The 23543-nt window shown below is 37.2% G+C and overlaps 1 protein-coding gene across 8 annotated transcripts in view; it reads left to right on the forward strand.

The window, feature by feature from the left end:
- The window catches only part of RIC8B (RIC8 guanine nucleotide exchange factor B), a 121101-nt gene that overhangs the window by 54805 nt on the left and 42753 nt on the right, over nt 1–23543 (forward strand). For all 8 annotated transcript variants that reach the window (XR_003680142.2, XR_008617576.1, XM_024127250.3 and 5 more), the window contains exons 5-7: nt 14948–15176; nt 15920–16015; nt 21155–21299. Coding sequence is in view for 6 of the 8 variants with exons in the window: in XM_024127250.3 (XP_023983018.1) it covers nt 14948–15176; nt 15920–16015; nt 21155–21299 (470 nt within the window). In the remaining 2 variants the exon portion in view is untranslated. The remainder of the gene's footprint in view (nt 1–14947; nt 15177–15919; nt 16016–21154; nt 21300–23543) is intronic.

A 23543-nucleotide genomic window follows, 5' to 3' on the forward strand; every position in this document is an offset into this window, starting at 1 on the left:
CCTTTTTTTCTTTATGAGTCTGGCTAATGGTTTATCAATTTTGCTTATCTTCTCAAAGAACCAGCTTTTAGTTTTATTGATCTCTGCTATTGTTTCCCTCATTTCTTTTTCATTTATTTCTGATCTGATCTTTGTGATTTCTTTCCTTCTGCTAACTTTGGGGGTTTTTTTTGTTCTTTTTTTCTCTAATTGCTTTAGGTGCAAGGTTAGGTTGTTTATTCAAGATGTTTCCTGTTTCTTAAGGTTAAAAAGATTTTATTAAGCATTTTGGTCTGACTAATTTTTCATAATCAAGAGACACTAGAAATCTAGCTATTAAAACCACAGGAAAATGGGTTTATAAGCCCAGGTATAAATGTATGTATGTATGTATGTATGTATGTATGTATGTATGTATGTATGTATGTATGTGTGTGTGTGTGTGTGTGTGTGTGTGTGTGTGTGTGTGTGTGTATTTATTTATTTATTTATTTTGGAAATTACATATCACAAGTTAAATGGCATTCATACAAGGATGTGAGAAGAAAGTGTTTTGATGGGAATTGTTACAGTAGTCACAAAAACATTGCTAAGGCTTTCTCTGAAGAGTGAATTTAATATTTTAAAACAGTACCCAGTATTCCTCGAAAGAGATCAAATGTATAGAGGTTTTAACACTCAGATTTTTTTAAAGTACAGATTTCTTTATTTTACTTTCTGATGATATTTGCTTTAAATATTTATTTTTTTAAATTTAAAAGATATTTTTCTTTAAATTTACTTCTATAAGTTGCTCTGGTAAAATATCTATTAGCTACACTGTAAATAAGAAGGAATACCCCTAGAGCCATAGACAAGATTTATATGTATTGCTAAAAGGCTTTCCTGGGAGATTGAGGTTGCTGCTGACATGACAGTTTATCTGGACTGGCCCTGCATGTCCCTTTAATCAGAATTAAAGTGATTAGTATTATTTGAGTAGTAATGACTCTAAGCTAATCCATTTAAATGCAGAGAAAATACTATACCAACCTCAAAGGGCTATTTTAAGAACCTTACTAGAATTGTAATATCTACTAAATTCTGCCCATTTGTAGTGACCCTGAAAAGAATTTGTGTGTGTGTGTGTGTGTGTGTGTGTGTGTGTTTAAGGCATCATTTTAAAAATAATCAGAATGTTTCAAGGTAACATCTCATTCCATTTTTTAAAGTTAATTTCTAAGTTTGTTTTTTGCTTTTTTTTTTTTTTAAGGAAAAATGTAATGAAAGAGGTAAACCTAGGTAGTGTGGTGTATGGTTATGCATTGTCAGCAAACTCAAAGTGTTGTAATAATCATTAAATGAGAAATTAGTAAAGCCATCCATCCCTGGCACTGAGTAAGCTCTCAGTAAATGGGGGAGGAACTGCTACTGCCACTGCCACAACACTGCAGCCACTGCTACTTCTGTTACTATTATTATAATGAGCATATTAGCCTTTAGATCCAATGTTTAGTTCTAAAGCTCTTTTTTAAAGTTCATTGAATTTTTTTAACATCTTTATTGAGTATAATTGCTTTACAATGGTATGTTAGTTTCTGCTTTATAACAAAGTGAATCAGCTATACATATACATATATCCCCATATCTCCTCCCTCTTGTGTCTCCCTCCCACCCTCCCTATCGCACCCCTCTAGGTGGTCACAGAGCACTGAGCTGATCTCCCTGTGCTACGCATCTGCTTCCCACTTGCTACCTGTTTTACATTTGGTAGTATATATAAGTCCATGCCACTCTCTTACTTCGTCCCAGCTTACCCTTCCCCCTCCCCATGTCCTCAAGTCTATTCTCTACGTCTGCATCTTTATTCCTATCCTGCCTCTAGGTTCTTCAGAACCATTTTTTTATATTGTTTTAGATTCCATATATATGTGTTAGCCTACAATACTTGTTTTTCTCTTTCTGACTTACTTCACTCTGTATGACAGACTCTAGGTCCATCCACCTCACTACAAATAACTCAATTTCATTTCTTTTTAAGGCTAAGTAATATTCCATTGTATATATGTGCCACATCTTCTTTATCCATTCATCTGTTGATGGACACTTAGGTTGCTTCCATGTCCTGGCTATTATAAATAGAGCTGCAATGAACATTGTGGAAGTTTATTGAATTTTGATGTTTTGTTTAGGAAGCTGTTTCTTTGTATATATTGCGATTGTGTAGTGAAATCTGTTTTCTCTTAACTCTAAGATTTTCTCAAGCCAGATACTTGGTAGGCATGTCAGGAGCCTGTTAAGTTGCTCTAGGAGATGAGTGAGTCAAAAAATGGCTTAGCAGCAGTTTTTCTGATATGTTGTCTGTGTAAGACAGTGCCTTTTTCTTTTTTCCCTAGATAAATCAGGAGGACATGGACATAGAGATAAAATGAGTTAGTTCACAAAGATAGCTGACCTTGATGTCGACTTCCTTTCCACTAATCAGCATCTTATATAGTTTCTAAAATCTATTTGTTCTATTTCATTTCCTTTTGTCTATACTTATGGTAATAAGTAAATTGTTGGTATGATCCACCTTTTTGGCTACATTAAAGGACATCCTAATTCTGTCCAACTCTAATATCTGCCTGAGAGTATTTTGAGCCCTCTTGTCCATAATCAGTAAGCTTATGCATAAACACTTAGACAAAAAAAAGTTGCATGTGGATGTGGTTGTGATTTTGTTTTATTTGGAGACAAGGGGAAACATGGGGATCGCCTATACACTAGAGAAGAAAGGAGAGAGGAGGACCAGATCTGATTTAATTTCTTGCAGCTTTTCAGCCTAATTTCTTTCACTCAACACATTGGCATCTACAAAGCTTTTTTTTTTTTTTTTTTTTAACCCAAAAGAGCCAGTGTGTATTTTATTTATTTATTTATTTATTTATTTATTTATTTATTTATTTATTTATTTATTTATTTATTCTACAAAGCTTTTTTTTTTTTTTTTTTTTTTTACCCAAAAGAGCCAGTGTGTATTTTATTTATTTATTTATTTATTTATTTATTTATTTATTTTTGGCTGTGTTGGGTCTTCGTTTCTGTGCGCAGGTTTTCTCCAGTTGCGGCGACTGGGGGCTACTCTTCATCGTAGTGTGCGGGCTTCTCATTGTCGTGCCTTCTCTTGTTGTGGAGCACAGGCTCTAGACGCGCAGGCTCAGTAGTTGTGGCTCACGGGCTTAGTTGCTCCGCGGCATGTGGGATCCTCCCAGACCATGGCTCGAACCTGTGTCCCCTGCATTGGCAGGCAGACTCTCAACCACTGCTCCACCAGAGAAGCCCCCCCAGTGTGTATTTTAAAAGTACTTAACTCCCTGGAGATTGGTTCAAGATGGCGGGGTAAAGGATGTGCGCTCACTCCCTCTTCTGAGAGCATGGGAATCACAACTAACTGCTGAACAGTCATTGACAGAAAGACACTGGAACTCACCAAAAAAGATACCCCACATCCAAAGACAAAGGAGAAGCTACAATGAGACAGTGGGAGCGGCGCAATCACAATAAAATCAAATCCCATAACTGCTGGGTGGGTGACTCACAAACTGAAGAACACTTTTACCACAGAAGTCCACCCACTGGAGTGAAGGTTCTGAGCCCCACGTCAGGCTTCCCAGCCTGGGGGTCCAGCAACGGGAGGAGGAATTCCTAGAGAATCAGATTTTGAAGGCTAGCGGGATTTGATTGCAGGACTTCAACAGGACAGGGGAAACAGAGACTCCACTCTTGGAGGGCACATACAAAGTAGTGTGCGCATTGGGACCTGGAGAAGGAGCAGTGACCCCAGGGGAGACTGAACCAGACCTACCGGCTAGTGTTGGAGGATCTCCTGCAGAGGCGGGGGGTGGCTGTGGCTCACCATGAGGACAAGGACACTGGCAGCAGAAGTTCTGGGAAGTACTCCTTGGCGTGAGCCCTCCCACAGTCCGCCGTTAGCCCCACCAAAGAGCCGGGTAGGCTCCAGTGTTGGGTTGCATCAGGCCAAACAACCAACAGGGAGGGAACCCAGTCCCACCCATCAGCAGACAAGCAGATTAAAGTTTTACTGAGCTCTGCCAACCAGAGCAACACCCAGCTCTACTCACCACCAGTCCCTCCCATCAGGAAACCTGCGCAAGCCTCTTAGATAGCCTCACCCACCAGAGGGCAGAAGCAGGAAGAACTACAGTCCTACAGCCTGTGGAACAAAAACCACATTCACAAAAAGACAAGATGAAAAGGCAGAGGGCTATGTACCAGATGAAGGAAAAAGATAAAACCCCAGAAAAACAACTAGATGAAGTGGAGATAGGAAACCTTCCAGAAAAAAAAATTGAGAATAATGATAGTGAAGATGATCCAGGACCTTCGAAAAAGAATGGAGGCAAAGATTGAGAAGATGCAAGAACTGTTTAACAAAGACCTAGAAGAATTAAAGAACAAACAAACAGAGATGAACAAGACAATAACTGAAATGAAAAATACACTAGAAGGAATCAATAGCAGAATAGCTGAGGCAGAAGAACGGATAAAGGACCTGGAAGACAGAATGGTGGAATTCACTGCTGCGGAACAGAATAAAGAAAAAAGAATGAAAAGGCATGAAGACAGCCTAAGGGACCTCTGGGACAAGATTAAATGCACCAACATTCACATTAAAGGGGTCCCAGAAGGAGAAGAGAGAGAGAAAGGATCCGAGAAAATATTTGAAGAGATTATAGTTGAAAACTTCCCTAACATGGGAAAGGAAATAGCCACCCAAGTCCAGGAAGCCCAGAGAGTCCCAGGCAGGATAAACCCAAGGAGAAACACTCCAGGACACACAGTAATCAAAGTGACACAAATTAAAGACAAAGAAAAATTATTGAAAGCAACAAGGGAAAAATGACAAATAACATAAAGGGAACTTCTATAAGGTTAACAGCTGATTTCTCAGCAGAAACTCTACAAGCCAGAAGGGAGTGGCATGACATATTTAAAGTGATGCAAGGGAAGAAATTACACCCAAGATTACTCTACCCGGCAAGGATCTCTTATCAGATTCGATGGAGAAATCAAAAGCTTTACAGATTAGCAAAAGCTAAGAGAATTCAGTACCACAAAACCAGCTTTACAACAAATGCTGAAGAAACTTCTCTAGGCAGGAAACACAAGAGAAGAAAAAGACCCACAAAAACAAACCCAAAACAATTAAGAAAATGGCCATAGGAACATACATATCGATAATTACCTTAAATGTGAATGGATTAAATGCTCCAACCAAAAGACACAGGCTTGCTGAATGGATACAAAAACAAGACCCATATATATGCTGTCTACAAGAGACCCACTTCAGACCTAGGGACACATACAGACTGAAAGCGAGGGGATGGAAAAAGATATTCCATGCAAATGGAAATCAGAAGAAAGCTGGAGTAGCAATTCTCATAAAAGACAAAATAGACTTTAAAATAAAGAATGTTACAAGAGACAAGGAGGACACTACATAATAATCAAGGGGTCAATCCAGGATGAAGACATAACAATTATAAATATATATGCACCCAAATCCAAGAAGAAGATATAACAATTATAAATATATATGCTCCCAACATAGGAGCACCTCAATACATAAGGCAACTGCTAACAGCTATCAAATGGAAAATCGACAGTAACACAATAATAGTGGAGGACTTTAACACCTCACTTACACCAATGTACCGATCATCTAGACAGAAAATTAATAAGGAAACACAAGCTTTAAATGACACAATAGACCAGATAGATTTAATTGATATTTATAGGACATTCCATCCTAAAACAGCAGATTACACTTCTCAAGTGCACACGGAACATTCTCCATGATAGATCCATCTTGGGTCACAAATCAAGCCCCCGTAAATTTAAGAAAATTGGAATCATATCAAGCATCTTTTCTGATCACAACGCTATGAGATTAGAAATCAATTACAGCGAAAAAGACATAAAAAACAAACACGTGGAGGCTAAACAATACGCTACTAAATAACGAAGAGATCACTGAAAAAATCAAAGAGGAACTCAAAAAATACCTAGAGACAAATGACAACGAAAACACGATGATCCAAAACCTATGGGATGCAGCAAAAGCAGTTCTAAGAGGGAAGTGTATAGCAATACAAGCCTACCCCAAGAAACAAGAGAAATCTCCAATAAACAATCTAACCTTACACGTAAAGGAACTAGAGGAAGAAGAACGAACAAAACCCAGTTGGTAGAAGGAGGGAAATCATAAAGATCAGGGCAGAAATAAATGAAATAGAAACAAAGAAAACAATAGCACAGATAATAGAAGTAAAAGCCGGTTCTTTGAGAAGATAAACAAAATTGATAAACCATTAGCCAGACTCATCAAGAAAAAGAAGCATCCTAAGAGACTACTACAAGCAACTCTATGCCAGTAAAATGGACAACCTTGAAGAAATGGACAAATTCTTAGAAAGATATAAACTTCCAAGACTGAACCAGGAAGAAATAGGAAATAAGAACAGAACAATCACAAGTAATGAAATTGAAACTGTGATTTAAAATCTTCCAGCAAACAAAAGTCCAGGACCAGATGGCTTCACAGGTGAATTCTATCAAACATTTAGAGAAGAGCGAACACTTATGCTCAAACTCTTCCAAACAATTGCAGAGGAAGGAACACTCCCAAACTCATTCTATGAGGTGACCATCACCCTGATACCAAAACCAAACAGATACTACAAAAAAAAATTATAGACCACTATCACTGATAAATATAGATGCAGAAATCCTCAACAAAATAATAGCAAACAGAATCCAACAGCACTTTAAAAGGATCATACACCATGATCAAGTGCGATTTATCCCAGGAATGCAAGGATTCTTCAATATATGCAAATCAATCAATGTGATACACCATAGTAACAAATTGAAGAATAAAAACCATATGATCCTTTCAATAGATGCAGAAAAAGCTTTTGACAAAATTCAACACCCATTTATGATAAAAAGTCTCTTGAAAGTGGGCATAGAGGGAACCTACCACAACATAATAAAGGCCATATATGACAAACCCACAGCAAACATCATTCTCAATGGTGAAAACCTGAAAGCATGTCCTCTAAGGTCAGGAAAAAGACAAGGATGACCACTCTCACCACTGTTATTCAACATAGTTTTGGAAGTCCCAGCCATGGTAATCAGAGAAGAAAAAGAAATAAAAGGAATACGAATTGGAAAAGAAGAAGTAACAGGACTAGAAAAAAAAATCCTAAAGTTTGTATGGAGACACAAAAGACCCCGAATAGCCAAAGCAGTCTTGAGGGAAAAAAAACGGAGCTGGAGGAATAAAACTCCCTGACTTCAGACTATACGACAAAGCTACAGTCATCAAGACAGTATGGTACTGGCACAAAACCAGAAATATACATCAATGCAACAGGATAGAAAGCCCAGAGATAAACCCACACACCTGTAGTCAATTAATCTATGACAAAGGAGGCAAGGATATACAATGGAGAAAAGACAGTCTCTTCAATAAGTGGTGCTGGGAAAACTGGACAGCTACATGTAAAAGAATGAAATTAGAACACTCCCTAACACCATACACAAAAATAAACTCAAAATGGATCAGGGACCTAAATGTAAGACTGGACACTGTAAAACTCTTAGAGGAAAACAGAGGAAGAACACTCTTTGACATAAATCACAGCAAGATCTTTTTAATTAGAACACTCCCTAACACCATACACAAAAATAAACTCAAAATGGATCAGGGACCTAAATGTAAGACTGGACACTGTAAAACTCTTAGAGGAAAACAGAGGAAGAACACTCTGACATAAATCACAGCAAGATCTTCTTTGATCCACCTCCTAGAGTAATGGAAATAAAAACAAAATAAACAAATGGGACCTAATGAAACTTCAAAGCTTTTGTAAAGCAAAGGAAACCATAAACAAGACGAAAAGACAACCCTCAGAATGGGAGGAAATATTTGCAGACGAATCAGTGGGCAAAGGATTAATCTCCAAAATATATAAACAGCTCATGCAGCTCAATATCAAAAAAACAAACAACCCAATCCAAACATGGGCAGAAGACCTATATAGACATTCCTCCAAAGAAGACATACAGATGGCCAAGAAGCACATGAAAAGCTGCTCATCATCACTAATTATTAGAGAAATGCAAATCAAAACTACACTGAGTTATCCCCTCACACCAGTTAGAATGGGCATCATCAGACAATCTACAAACAGCAAATGCTGGAGAGGGTGTGGAGGAAAGGGAGCCCTCTTGCACTGTTGGGGGGAATGTAAATTGATATAGCCACTATGGAGCACAGTATGGAGGTTTCTTAAAAAACTGAAAATATAATTACCATATGACCCAGCAATCCCAATACTGGGCATATACCCAGAGAAAACCATAATTCAAAAAGACACATGCACCCCAATGTTCTTTGCAGCACTATTTACAATAGCCAGGTCATGGAAGCAGCCTAAATGCCCATTGACAGACAAATGGATAAAGAAGTTGTGGAACATTTATGCAATGGAATATTACTCTGCCATAAAAAGGAACGAAATTGGGTCATTTGTAGAGACGTGGATGGACCTAGAGACAGTCATACGGAGTGAAGTAAGTCAGAATGAGAAAAACAAGTATCATATATTAAGTCATATATGTGGAACCTAGAAAAATGGTACCGATGAACCAGTTTGCAGGGCAGAAATAGAGTCACAGAGGTAGAGAACAAATGTATGGATATCAAGGGGGGAAAGTGGCGGGGGGTGGTGGTGGTGGTGGTGGTGTGACGAATTGAGAGATTGGGATTAACATATATACACTAATTATAAAATGGATAACTAATAAGAACCTGCTGTATAAAAAAATAAATAAAATTCAAAAATTTTTTAAAAAAGTACTTACCTCCCTGCTTTTTTTTTTTTTGTTCTGTGTGTAAACCAGTTCATTTTATCTCACATATTTAAGGGGACAGTTTAGTACCTAATGACACCTCATTACAGTGCTAAGCATAATGTCTGTTTTTTCTAGCTTTATTGAGATATAATTGACATATAACATTGTATACATTTAAGGTGTACAGTGTGTTGATTTGATATGCATATTGCAAAATGTAAAATGTAAAAAAAGTAAACATGTCTTACACATGGCAGACTTCTAATAAATGTTTGAAAATTGCACCATTTCATTTTGGTTTATATTTATTAACTGAGCACTTACTATGTGTCCGGCACTATGTTGAGCTCTAGAGGCAACAAAGATGAATACAGTATAATCTTTGTTCTCCAGGGCTCACCAACTAGGGGTTAAAAGAGGCTGCTAAGTGAATATGTGCACTTGTTTTGATGAGTGTTGTGTTATACATAAACAAGCTTATATAGGTATACAGAAAAAGGAGAGTTCGGAGAGATGGGGGAGAGGGTATTTTTCTTTTTTGTTGTTATTAAAGCTCTTAGCTCTTTAACCTAATTCTCACTGTGAATAACAGTTATCTAAGTGAACAGATATTATCTGAACTATAGCTGAGTACCATGCTAGGTTTTTGAAGGATTCCACACCATAGTACATAGTCTGGAGGAACATAGAGTATAAATGGGGAAACAGACATGTATATTATGAAAAGTTAAATAACAATCAAGATAAGAATAGATGTCACAAGATAGTTTTTGAGTAGTTTCCCAGTAAATTAATTATCTAAATAATAATTGCTAATAGAATTCAGATAACATGCTCACTATGGTCTAGAATGATGAGGAAAGTCTTCCTCACTCATACTGTACCTGTTCTTCATCCTCATCCAGACCTCTGGTCCCTTGGTGATTCCTTTTTCTCCTACCTGTAAGCCTCCTTAAGGTTTCCTTTCTTCCCTCTCTATTCTAAAGCATTGGTTCATCATTTGGTTCACCTCTCTCTACTCCCTAATTGTCCTGTCCTGCCAGTGTTCAAGCACCTAACCCCAGATCTGTCAGACCACCTTCTTTCTCCAGTTCTAAACTCAAGCTGCTCTGTCCTGTGGGAAAATTTTACCTAACCTGACAGATTGATCCATCCTTTCCACTGCACGCAGAGTTGTTTTTCACAAAGTAACTCTCTGCTTAGAATCCTCTTGTGGCTCCCCTCTGTCTTTATGATTAAGAGCAAACTTCTTTTGTCACTATGCATTTATTAATGATCTGCAAACGCATCTGGGAAATTTGTTTTTCTGGCTTCTGCACCTACTCCTTTGCCAGCACGACTGGTTTAAGGTCATCAGTAACCCATTTGGCCGTAACATGTATCTCATCATGGCAATCCCCTTTATAATCCCCCTTCCCCACTCTACACACACATACACACACTTTTTTTTGTCTTAATGCCTACTAAGGCCCTGTCCTTTAGAGGCCTTGTCCTTTGCTTTAGACTTAGGAACCTGTTTTCGTTTCCCCACAGATAACATATTCTCTCATTCTTCCAGATATTTGCTGTTTCCTATAGTATAGTATGTCTGCTGTTCAAAAGCTCCTTAATAGCTGCCATTTACTATGTACCAGGCAGAGTGCTTTGCATGCCTTTTTTCATTTAATCCTCACATCAAGCTGATGGGATAAATTTATTTCCCTTTACTTTAGAATTAAGGACACCAAGGCCTAGAATAGGTCATGTAATTTGCCCAAGGCACACTTTTCTAGGAGGCAACTTAGAATTCAACCCATTGCTCTACAAATTATGTTATGCTGTCTTCTCTTAGGAAAAGAAGCATATTTTATTTATTTTTGTATACTTAGCATCTAGTACAAGGCATAGTAAATATTTGTTGAGAATAAAGTGAGACTTGGCTAATCTTAAAGAATGAGACCATTCTAAACAGGAGAAAACATGGACAAATACAGAAATGAGACTATGTCTACAGCACACTTAGAGAACAATGACCAGGTCCCTATGGGTTAACACTTTGCCACCTGGATTTGCTGCTGCAGTCTTCTTTTGCCCTTTGCAATAAACCTCCTTTAGGTATCGACTATCTAATTCTTCTACTATTCTCTCTTGAATCTAGTCTACTCAGGTTTTAGTCCCACTACTCCACCAGAATGGCTATATTATTAAGGTCACTTCTGTGTTGCTAAATCCAGCGGACATTTCTCAGTTGTCATCTTACTTGATCTGTCCACATCATTTGACCACAGGTGATCACTCCATTCTTACTGATATACTTTCTTCCAGGATACCATCCTATCTTGGTTTCCCTCCTACCTCACTAGCTGTAATTTCTTCCTCTCCCACTCAGCCTCTGGATGGTAGAGTGCCCCAGGCCTATCTCATAGTCTCTCAACCCACACTCACTCCTTTACTGATCTAATCCAGTCTTGGACTTTAAATACCATCTACATGCTAATGACTCCTCAGTTTATATCTCTAGTCCAGATCTCCCTCCCTGATCTCCTGACTCTTACAGTTAACTTCCTGTTAACATCTCCATTTGGAAGTATAACAGACATTCCAAACTTAACATATCCAAGATTAAACTCTTACTCTTCCCCGAAAATGTTGCTTCTCCTGCAGTGTTTCCCATTTCAATTTATGGCAACTCTAGCTTTCCACTTGCTAAGGCTAGAACCTTGGATTCTCACACCCCACAACTAGCCTATCAGGAAATCTTCAAAATGTAGCCAGATCTGACCACTGCACTGTTACCACCGTGTTCATTCACCTGAGTTATTATAATAACACCCTAACTGGTTGGTCTTCCTCACCTTTGACGTCCTACTAGTTGTTCTCAACACAGTAGCCAGAGTGATCCTTTTAACATAAGGATAGAGTATATTACTATGCCAAACCCTGTAGTGGTTCCCCATTTCATTTAGGATAAAAACTAAAGTAGTAATAGCCTGTAAAACCAATCTGGCCCCCTGTTACCCAGCTGAGCTCCTGTCCCACTCCTCTCCCTGTGTGTGGTGGTTCAGCCACACCAACTTCATTGCAGTTCTTCATACATGCCACTGCTCCTGCCCTGGGGCCTTTGCTCCTGCCCTTCTTCCTGGAACGCCCTTTCCACATGTAGTCACAGGGCTCACTCCCTAACTTCCTTTAAGTCTTTGCTTAAATGACACCATCTCAATGAGGTCTGTTCAGACTACCCTATTCAGAATTACAACTCACATGTCCTCTTTTACCCTCCTGAATTTTACCCTCAGACCATTTATCACCTTCTATTCAATTAACTTTTTTGTTTGTTTACTTTTAATTGACTGTTCTCTACATGCTAGAAAATAAGCTCCAGAAGGGCAGGGATTTATTTCTATTTTCTTCATAATACCTGCCTAAAAAATGCCTGGCATAAGTAATCAATAAATAATTACTGAACTGAGTTAGACTAAAGTAAACTTAGGTATTTACATGTGAAAATCTTTTGGAGGTCTTGAGGTTCATTTAAGTAGATTTTCCAGCCATGAAAAACGATATGTGAGCCCCAAATGTAAAGAAGATACATTTGACCAGGAAAGTTTGCCAACAGCTGTATGTCTGCTTGTACTGTTATCATGCTCCTTAGTGTCATCTGGTATTAAATTGTTTAGCCCCTCGATTGATACAGGCCTGGATTTTAGGTTGCCTTCCTTCTCCCACAACTATCAAGGCTTTAATCAGAGCATTAAGGAGCTCTAAATAGGCCCTGCTTTTGAATCTGCATATCAGGAGGGCGCTGGGAGTATGAGTGGGAGGATGTCATGTCCCAGTGATTAATGATCTCTAGGAAGCTGAAAAGGGGAGAGTAATATACACAGTATTTCTACCCCCTGGAGTAGGAATGCAAACACCATTGTGGAGATCTGTGCATAGTCACTGACTTCCTGGTAGCTGGAGAATTTCATACACTCTTCTACCACAAATAAAACTGTCAGAGAAGTGACAGCTCAAAAAGCTGGCTTTCCTTACTTAAAAAGAATAGCTCAAACACAGTGAGCCAGAAAATTAATTTTGTAGTTGTTTGGGAACCCAGTTGTTTAATAAGAAACGAGAAAATGGGAACTTTTCTTGAAAAGCCTAAAACCTCCAAATATTTGTTGAATCAAACTCTACATTTGGTTTCTTAAATTTACAAAATTCCTGGAAACTGCTTATTTTAAATGGATTTAAAGGGAAGCATTCCTTTGTAATGAAATGCATTGCCTTAAACTTTTCAGTGTGGTCTCTATGGTAGATTCAGAGAATCATACTACTGGTGGACTCCAGCCTATTGCTATATGTGTTGGAAAAAAACTCCTAACATTTCAAAGTGGCTTTTACAGTTGTAGAAAGTAATTCTAAGGTAGAGTTCTATTTTTTTTTCTTTTAACCCCAGTGAATCTATGATATTTAATAACAGTTTCCAAATGCTTAAGTCAGAAGTGCAATATTTTTATCTATAGATAAGGAACTACAGATGTTTGCAGAAATTTTAAAAGGAAAGTTTGAGGGAAGAGCATCGTATTTCAGCCAATTGCGATTATTTACAAATAATCAAAATTAGAAACTTGGTTGAATAGTAGTAGCAGTAATAGCAGCAGCAGCAGCAGTAGTAGATTCTTAGTGGGGACAACCAAATAACTTGTATTTTACCAGGAACCATTCATTTATAGGACTTGTTAAATTATTTTTGTTCTTGGTTCTGATTTTTTGGTGCCCTTTACCAGTTATTGTTCTCCATTGTCTACTTTTTCAACTTTGAGTTCTTATGAATTTTTTTTCCTGTAATATAAAAAGAAAGAAAAGAAATATTCATTCTTGGAGAAATGCAGCCACAGTTCAGGGTAAAGGAGAGAAAATATTTTGTATTTTATTTCTGTTTTGTTGTTGTTTATTTTGTTTTATATCTGAGGGTGTCACTATAATCTAAATTAAAAGGAACTACTATGGGCTAAATTAAGACAGCATCAGTTAGATTAAGCCCTGAATTTCGTTTCCAAGTGGTTAGACTTTTAAATTGTATTTGCAAGAGTTTATTTTTAGTCAGGATGCAGTTATTTTTAGATCTGCTTCTCTGTCACTAGGAAATGTAATGCCTGTCTCTCCATTGTTGTTTATCAGGAAGTTCTGAGGCACAGGCTTTTAAGATCCAGTTAGCACAGAATACCACCTCTCCTTTTAAAAGAAAAAATATGAAATAATGCATGAAGGAAAATATATGAATTGAGAGCATGTCTAATTTTTAAATTGTTAGTGTCAATTAAACACTAACAATTTTAATTTTAATCTCTTATACACTGAGCAATGGAACAAGATTTTTAGAGAATACCAAAAAATACAAGGTTTGGGTTCCCCCTACTGGTGCACATCCCAGGCTCATTATTTCATTAATACATAGAAAGAAAGGCCTGTGGGGCTAGAGATTCGAAGTAGTTATGTTGGCCTCTTTTAAAGAAATCTGGGGACAAGAGAAGGAGAAAAAGCACCACTTACCATTTTCTGCAACTGTCTTATGAAATAAGGGATGATCTAAAAATTGTATTTCTATATCTAGAAAGGACAAAATTTAATCCTACAATATTTGGTTTTTAATGTTGTTGCCTCTGTGATAAGCTGCTTATATACAGTGTTTCTCAAATGCTTTATGTTGTAATCTAAGGAATAATAAGACACCAGTGGATCCACAAAAGGATTTAAAATCCCAAGGAAAAACTGCAAAGCTAGTATTGTATCATAATAAAATTAAAGAGCTAGTGTTAAAGCTCACTAATTCCTATTTTAGCATTTCAGAAAGTGACATGACATCATATGATTGTGTGTCCATTTAACATCTGTTCTTTCTAATTTGTCATGTGTGTATTTGAAACAGTTCTCTTTATTTTCTGTTAGTCAGTAAATGCCAAATAATATTAAAGGCTCATTTTGAAAAAGATGAATTTTAATTGTCTCCTAAAAGTCACTTCTGAACTTATTATGTTTGTGTTTTAAAGAACTAGTCAGTCAAATTAAAATATTGTCTTTTTAAATTGCTTTTCAGCAATGCAGTCAACCTTTTAAGCAATGTTCCAGTCTCTTGTTTGGATGTTCTCATTTGTCCATTAACCCATGAAGAAACAGCCCCAGAAGCAACGACGCTAGATGAACTGCCCAGTGATAAAACAGCTGAGAAAGAAACAGTTTTGAAAAATAATACCATGGTATACAATGGTATGAATATGGAGGCCATTCATGTTTTACTCAGTTTTATGGAGAAGAGAATAGACAAGGTAAGACTGATAAAATTGAGAAGATGCTTCTAAAGAATGTAATTGTACACACATACATCACAGGATGTGATTTTTGAATCTAAGCTCTTTTTTTATAGCTGACATCTTGAATAATTATTTATACTCCAGAAAGCATTTTACTGTAGTAAATGATAAATTGCTGAAACCAAGTGAATTTATTTGTTTAAAGCTGAAAATTGTGTTGATGCAACACCAAAATTGTGACTAGTGCCTGAAAACAAAGGAAAAAGTAATTACTTTTCTATGTAGGTATTTTGTAAGTTCTAGAAGTAAAACTTATCTCCCCCCCAAAACTTAATAACTGCTTTCCATAACACCTAAAAGACATCTTTAAAAGAAAATTGTCAACTTTCCATTTGTTGTAAGCTGCTTATTTTCTCTTTTCTGTCACTTGCTTTGTCAAGTATCTGTATTAAAAGGCAGCAAGTTAGGATGGGTTGGTCATCAAAACCTTCGCCTTGTTTAAGCCCATTTGCTGAGCCAGTGAGGGCCCTACAAACTGTAGAAAAATCCAGGAAGGATAAAAATGGGCATTAGTAAACATGAAGATAAATAATGAAATGGAAATATTTTTAGGAAAATAATTTAAAAAGTAGTTTGTACAGCTTTGGTAACATAAAGTGTCTCCCTCTCAAAAAAAGAGTATTAATATACTCAGTTATATGAAGAAAAGTAAACTGTTAGAAACTAAACTAATGCAGCATGTATGGTTTTCTTTGTAGGGAAGCAGCTATAGAGAGGGTCTGACTCCAGTTCTCAGCTTATTAACAGAATGTTCCCGAGCCCATCGAAACATCAGAAAATTTCTCAAAGATCAGGTAACAGTTTAATGCATATTAACATCTCAAAGTTAATCTTATATGTGTTTTTTTTAACATAAAATTAATGAGTCGAATTCTTTCACGGTCGTTTTCTTTCAGAATGTCAGAAACTCAAAAAGTTAGTGTTAAATCTTTGAAATCTTCCTAATCCAGAAATAAGTGACCCTGTCTATTTTTTTGAGTCATTCATTCATTTACTCAACAAATGTTTATTGAGATCTATGTGCTGTATTCTAAGCATTGAAATATAAATGAAGTCTTTGCTTTGTGGAGTTTCTATTATTGTAGGCGGACAAAAAGTAAACAAATAAATGTATGATACAATGGCAAGTAGTGATAAGTGTTCAGAAGAAAGATACAGGGGAAGGGAAAACTTAAGGGAATAACGAAGAGCCTCTCTGAGGAAATGACATTTGAGCAGAAACTTGGATAAATAAAGAAAGGATCTTTGAGAATATCTGGAAGAGGATATTCTCTGAGAATAGTTCTGAGAATATTCTGGAAGAGGAATGTACCAGACAGAATGAATTCAAAGTCCCTGGATGAGAGGATGCTTTGGTATGCTTAAGGAAAAGCAAGAAGGCTAGAGAACATTGTGTGAGGGGGAGAGTGGTAGATGAAGTAAAAGAGGTAAGCAAGGACCAAATAACTTAAGGTTGTATAGGACTTTTGATTTTCCTCTAAGTGAAAAGGGAAAGCATTGGACTGTTCTGAGAAGGGACGTGATGTGACCTCATTTATATTTAAAGATATTCTGGCTACTATATGTAAGATAGACTAAAGGAGTGTGAGTAGATGTGATGAGACCAGCCCAAAAGAGAGCTGATGATGAAGGTTCGGAGTAAGATGGTAGTAGTTGGAGTTCATGGTAAGAAGTCATCTTTCTACCTCTGCATCTACTGTCTGTCTGCATCTATCTGTACCCCCATGTCCTTTGTCTCCCCCCTCTATCACAAGGGATGAATTGTCCCTGCTTCTTTCTGTGGCCAGCCTCTGCACCCATATCCTTGATACCTTTCCCTCTCACCTCAAGAACTTGGCTCCTGCATTTACTCCCTCTCTTTCTTCTTACATTAATCTTTTTTTTTTAATGTACTGGATCATTTTTGTCTGCACCCAAACACATCTTCCATCTTAAAAGCAGAAAAACCTTCCCTTAATTCCACTTCTCAAGCTGCCTCTCCATTTCTCTTCTCTTCTTTATGCAATGTTCCTCAGGAGAGTTTTCTGTGCTCACCCGCTCTCTTCTTTTTACTCATTTTGATTCTCTTCCGAACCCACTGTAATTAGGTTTTCATGCTTTTCACTGTACTACAAAGGTGTTTGTCAAACATCATCAACCCGATATTGCCAAATCTAATAGTTCTCAAATCTTTTTTTTATTCCCCGGTAACATTTTGATGTAATTAAGTATTCTCTCCTACTTGAAGTACCTTCTTCACTTGGTGTCTAGGACACAACAGGGAACTTCTTCTTTGCAGTGTTTGAGCTCCCCAAGGCAATATTATCTTTGTCTCCATTTCTTCTCTCTTGTTGGTCTCATTCAACAGTCATGGTTTTGAAAGTCATCTATTCACTGATGACTCGCAAATTTCTATCTCTACGCTTGACCTGTCCCCTAAGCTCCAGACTTATATAACATACTGCCTACTCATCTCCTCCCCTTGGATGTGTAGTAGGTATCTTAAGTTTAACATATCCCAAACTAATCTCTTGATTTCCCATCCTTCCCCACCCTCTGTCTTCCCCTTCTTTCCTCATTCACTACATGGTACCACCGTTCACCCCATTGTTCATTTATTGCCATATAGAATTTCTCTTAATAAATTAACTAGGTTCATTTTCCCCCATATGTTTATGGTCAAGATTTAATAAGCACTTTACTGTGTGTAGAGCACATTAATAGATATTACTGATAAGGGGAAATTAGAAAGTAGGGACTCTTATCTTTGAAGAATTTATAGTCTATTGGAAGACTAGCTACTATCAAAGCATGAATAATCATTTAAGCAAAATAAATTAGTTAATTGATGAATTAAGGTCATTTCCAAGTTTGATTATTTTAAGACATTCTATCATGACTAGGAGGACTTGGTGGAGAATAATAAATGAAAATACTTTGTGTTCTGTATTTTAGCTTTTTCACAGAGGAGATCCACGTGCAACTAAACTGTTTAGATTTTGCCATCTCTAACCAGGATAGCCCCCCCAAAATCTGTTTGTTAAACAGATTATTTATATGAAGGTCTTGGACTATACATTATGTAGATACAAAAGATTGTGAGACCCACTCCTTATCCTCAAAGAAATACTACAGTACAGATAAAGAAGGAGACATGACAAGTAAAAGATAACTAAAGAAAGATACAAGGCACGATACAGAAATCAACTTTCTTTCTGAGGAAGATGCACTATAGACTATGAGGATCAAGAAGGGCAGAACTTAAAGTAACAGATGATTAACTTTGATAATAGTGTAAACGGAACCATGGCTAATTAATTATTGTGCCCCATAGTTAATACCTGATTAAATCCAACTCGTGCATACCCAGAGTAAATTGGTCTTGAGTATTCAGTATTTGGGCAGGTAGAAAGAGAACAGATGGTAGAAATTACTGATTCAGGTTGGATTCATGTGGAGAGGCTAATAGAAGAGATGAAGATTCTATGGATTTGAAAGAGGAACTGGACAAGATTTCTCAAAGAAAAGAAAAAATTTAATGGAGGCTAGTATTTGGGGGGAAATAGAAATGCTCCATACATATGCAGTTTGGGCATGATATGTAACAATAAAAACTACAAAATTTCACTTCAAAAACTTGTTAAGGAACCCAAAACATAGCTAAGAAAATTTTTGTGTGATAACCTTTATTAATAGATACTATACTCTGGAACTGTAGGTACATACCACATGAAATCATTTGTTACATGTCTCATTCCTCTAGAAATGGGAGATAAACTCAACCCGCACAAAGAGCATTTTGCTCTATCCTACCAGAGATATTGCAACACGGATTCTATAAACACTTTGGGTAGATTACTCAGTTTTCTGAGATTTAGTTTCTGGGTTTTTTTCACAGCTGTATCTCCAGGGCCTCCAGTACCTCCTGATACATGGTAGGCACTCAATATAGAAAGAGATAAGGAAGGAAGGAAGTCAGCTGAATGGATTAAATAAAAAATAATATACACATAAAGAGTCTGGTATAGTAAATTATAATTTGACTTTGTATCTTTCTTCATTTTCTAGCATAGTGCCTAGCTTATAGAAGGCACTTGTAAAAAGTTACTTGAATTAATTCATTCTTCCTTCAGTCATCAAATATTTATCGAAACCTGTAATATGCCGGGCACTGAGAGCGGTACACAAAACAGAAAGAAATCCCTGCCCCCGTGGAACTGACTTGTGGAAGAAGGCAGACAATAAAGAAAGAAATATATACTGTGTTAGGTGGTGATAAGTGCTATGAGGAAGATTAAAGCAGAGGGAGGGGGATAAAAAAAGAGAATGCTGAAGGTTAATTATATAGGGTGGTCAGGGACTGTCTTCCTATAAATGACATTTGAACAGAGACCTGAAGAAAGTAAGGGAATGAGGCAAAGCCAGTTTCCAGAAAAAGAGTTCTGGGCAGAGGGAGCAGCCATGCAAAGACCGTGAGGCAGGAAAGTGCTCGGTGAGTGTAAGGAGTTCCATGGAGGTTTGTGAGACTATAGCAGTGTAAGCAAGGAATGTAATAGAAATTAAGTCAGAAAAGTAACAGGAAGCCACATGATGTGAAACCTAAGGAACTTGGAATGACCTTGTCTTTTACTATGAGTGAGATGAGAAGCCATGGGAACTGGAGGACTTTGAGAAGAGGAATGATGTGATCTGACTTTTAAAGGATCATCCTAGCTGCTATGTAGAGAATAGATCATAGAATGACCAGGATGGAAGCAGGATGACTTAGGAGACTGTGGTAATAGTTCAGATGAGAAATATTGGTAGCTTGAATTTGGTAATACTAGAGGAAATAGTGAGAAGTGGTTGGGCTATGGATATAATTCAAAGGTAGAGCCAGAATAATTTGCTGATGGATTGGATGTGGGATGTGAAAGAGAGGAATCAAGGCTGTTTCCAAGGTCTTTGCAGTAAACAGTTGGAAGAACAGACTTGCTATTTAATGAGATGGAAAACTGTAGAAGGAACAGCTTTGTTGGGAGCTTCAATATTCTGCTTAGGACATGCTAAATTTGAGAAGCCTATAAAAGTCTGGAGGTCATGGAAGAAATCAAGATAGACGTATACTTTAGGGAGTTATCAGTAAATAGAGACCATACAAAGCCGTAAAACTGGATGAGATCACCAATAGAGAGTGAAAGTAGTAAAGAAATGCTGCCCAAGAACTTAACCCTTGAATATTCCAGCACTTAAAAACAAAGGATAGAAGAGAACTGGCACAGAGGCTAAGATGAAGCAACCAGTGTGGAGAACCAAAAGAGGAGAGGTCTGGGTGGATGCATGGATGGGTGAGTGAGTGAGCAAACAAACAGATAAACCAAGCAAGTTATGTAATCCCTCTGAGGATCAGTCTATAAAATAGGGATGATAGTGATGTTACTACCTCCTTTGCAAGGTTCCTGTGAGGCTTGATTTCTATTACAGCAACTAGCACATAGGAAGTACTCAATAATTAATAACCATTTTATTATAAAATAAAACAACTAGAAAACATATGTACAGGGTTTTTGGGGTTTTTTTAGTAAATAATGAAAATGCTGCAGGAATTAAAAGAAGGGAAAAATCAATATGAGTCAGGGTATTAAGGAAGAAAGAGAAATTTGACCCAGACTTTAACATGGATTTTGATAGAGGCAGCAGGGGCATTCCAGGTGCTGAGATGAGTAAAAACTCAGGAATGGGTTTGAATATATCATGGTGGTACAGTGAAGAGATGTTTCACTTCAAATGAAATTTCATTACAGGCATGAAATTATTTGAGCTTTGTTTTTTGTTTAGCTTTATTCTATTTGGAAGCAAACCTATTTATTTTTTTAATGTTTTTTCTGCTCTTACAAAACTAAGCTCAGTTGGTACCATTCTCGTTTACTCTAATACTTAAACGATTGATGATGGTTTTGCATTTGTGCCATTAGGTTTTACCACCATTGAGGGATGTGACAAATCGACCTGAAGTTGGCTCAACGGTGAGAAATAAGCTGGTGCGCCTCATGACACATGTTGACCTGGGAGTCAAGCAAATTGCTGCTGAATTCCTTTTTGTCCTTTGCAAAGAGAGAGGTAGGTTAAATTCTCTTTGCCCTCTACTTTTTCATCTTTCTGAGGGAATTTGAGAAATATTTCTGTTATTAGTGGCCATCTCATTCCACTCTTTTCAGAGCTTATGCTCTCTCTGTTCCATTAGAGGGCTTGAGCAGATAATAAAAATTAATACTTTTAAAGCATTTTCTATATGCTTCTGAATTCATTGAGACATGCAGGCAGATACACTACCAAACATGCTCACATTTAAACTTTGCCTTCTGTCTCCTTAACCCAGCCTTCTTAATCTTGATGAGTCAGGACCTGGAGTCATTCTGAAAAATCTGCTTAAGTAATTCAGGTGCTAATATTTTGATAACCAGACAAAGGCCTGGGTTAGTTCCACTTTTTAATTCCTCTTGGAATTAAAGCTATTGGAGTTTTGGTTTCTTCATTAAGTTCTTTAATCAATAAATGCATAAGATACACCTCTTACCCTTGAGATGAGGGTAAGACAGAAATAGAGAGAAACTAAAAAGTAACTATACTATGATAAATACTATTTTACAAGTATGTATAAAGTGATTGTCTTCTGAGATACATCTAACAATTTAAAATATTTCCTTAAATTATATGGATTATTTTGCTCTACAAAAGTTCTCCAAACAAGGAACTTTAACCAAGTTATTCAGATATTCTTACTATTTCTTTCTTCATCTCCTAGTTTATAAAAGTACTAGTGTAAAAGTCCCAACTAAGTAGATTTTACATTACACTTTTTTAAGTACCCTAGTTTTGTAAGAGAGATAACTTAGAAGTGAAAAACTTCACTCACTTCTCTCAAAATCTTCAGTCAGTTGAATTCTTTTCTCCCCTGCCAGCTTTATTGAGGTATGATTGACAAATACAATTATATATATTTAAAGTATACAACATGATGATTTGATACACATATACATTGTGAAATGATTACCACAGTCAGGTTAATTAACACATTCACCACTTACGTGTGTGTGTGTGTGTGTGTGTGGTGTGAGAACACTTAATATTTACTCTCTTAGCAAATCTCAAGTGTATAATAAAGTATTATTAACTATAGTCATCATGCTGTATATTAGATCCCCAGAACTTATTAATCTTATAACTGAACTTATTCATTTATAACGTGTACCCTTTGACCAGATCTCCCTGTTTCCCTACCCTCTATTCCCTGGTAACCACTGTTCTACTCTCTGTTTCTATGAGTTTGATTTTTTTTTTTCAGATTCTACATATAAGTGAGATCTACAGTATTTGCCTTTCTCTGTCTGGCTTATTCACTTAGCATAATGTTCTCTAGGTTCATCCGTGTTGTTGCAAATAGTAGGATTTCCTTTGTCATGGCTGAATAATATTCGTTTTATATACAGTTGACCCTTGACCAACATAAGTTTGAACTGCTCAGGTTCACTTAGATGTGGATATTTTTCAGTAAATACACACTACAGTACTACATGATCCATGGTAGGTTGGACCCACAGTTAGTTGGATCTGTGGACGTGGAACCACAGAATCAGAGATCAGACTATCAAATTATACACATATTTTCGACTGCATGAAGGGTAGGCGTCCCTAACCCCAGCGTTCTTTAAGGGTCAACTGTGTGTGTGTGTGTGTGTGTGTGTGTGCGCGCGCACGTGCACACACGTGCATGCATATACACACACACACACCTCCTTTATTTATTCATCTGTTGATAGTCACTTAGCTTGTTTCCATATCTTGGCTATTGTGAATAATGCTGCAATGAACATGAGAGTTGAGATATCTCATAGGGATTCTGATTTCATTTCCTTTGGATATATACCTAGAAGTGGGATGCTGGATTATATTGTAGTTCTATATTTAATTTTTTTAGTAACCTCCATAGTGTTTTCCATAGTAGCTGCACCAATTTACCTTCCCACTAACAGTGCACAAGGGTTCCATCTTTGCCACATCCTCGCCAGCACTTGTTATCTCTAGTTTTTTGATAAAAGCCATCCTAATATGTGTGAGGTGATCTCTCATTGTGGTTTTGACTTGCATTTCCCTGATGATTAGTGACATCGAGCACCTTTTCATGTACCTGTTGGCCATCTGTATGCCTTTGGAAAAGTGTCTATTCAGGTCCTCCTTTGCCTAATTTTTTTTTTTTTTTTTTTTTGCGGTACCCGGGCCTCTCACTGTTGTGGCCTCTCCCGTTGCGGAGCACAGGCTCCGGACGCGCAGGCTCAGCGGCCATGGCTCACGGGCCTAGCCGCT

The sequence above is a fragment of the Physeter macrocephalus genome, chromosome 6 (assembly GCF_002837175.3).
Source record: "Physeter macrocephalus isolate SW-GA chromosome 6, ASM283717v5, whole genome shotgun sequence".
NCBI lineage: Eukaryota > Metazoa > Chordata > Mammalia > Artiodactyla > Physeteridae > Physeter > Physeter macrocephalus.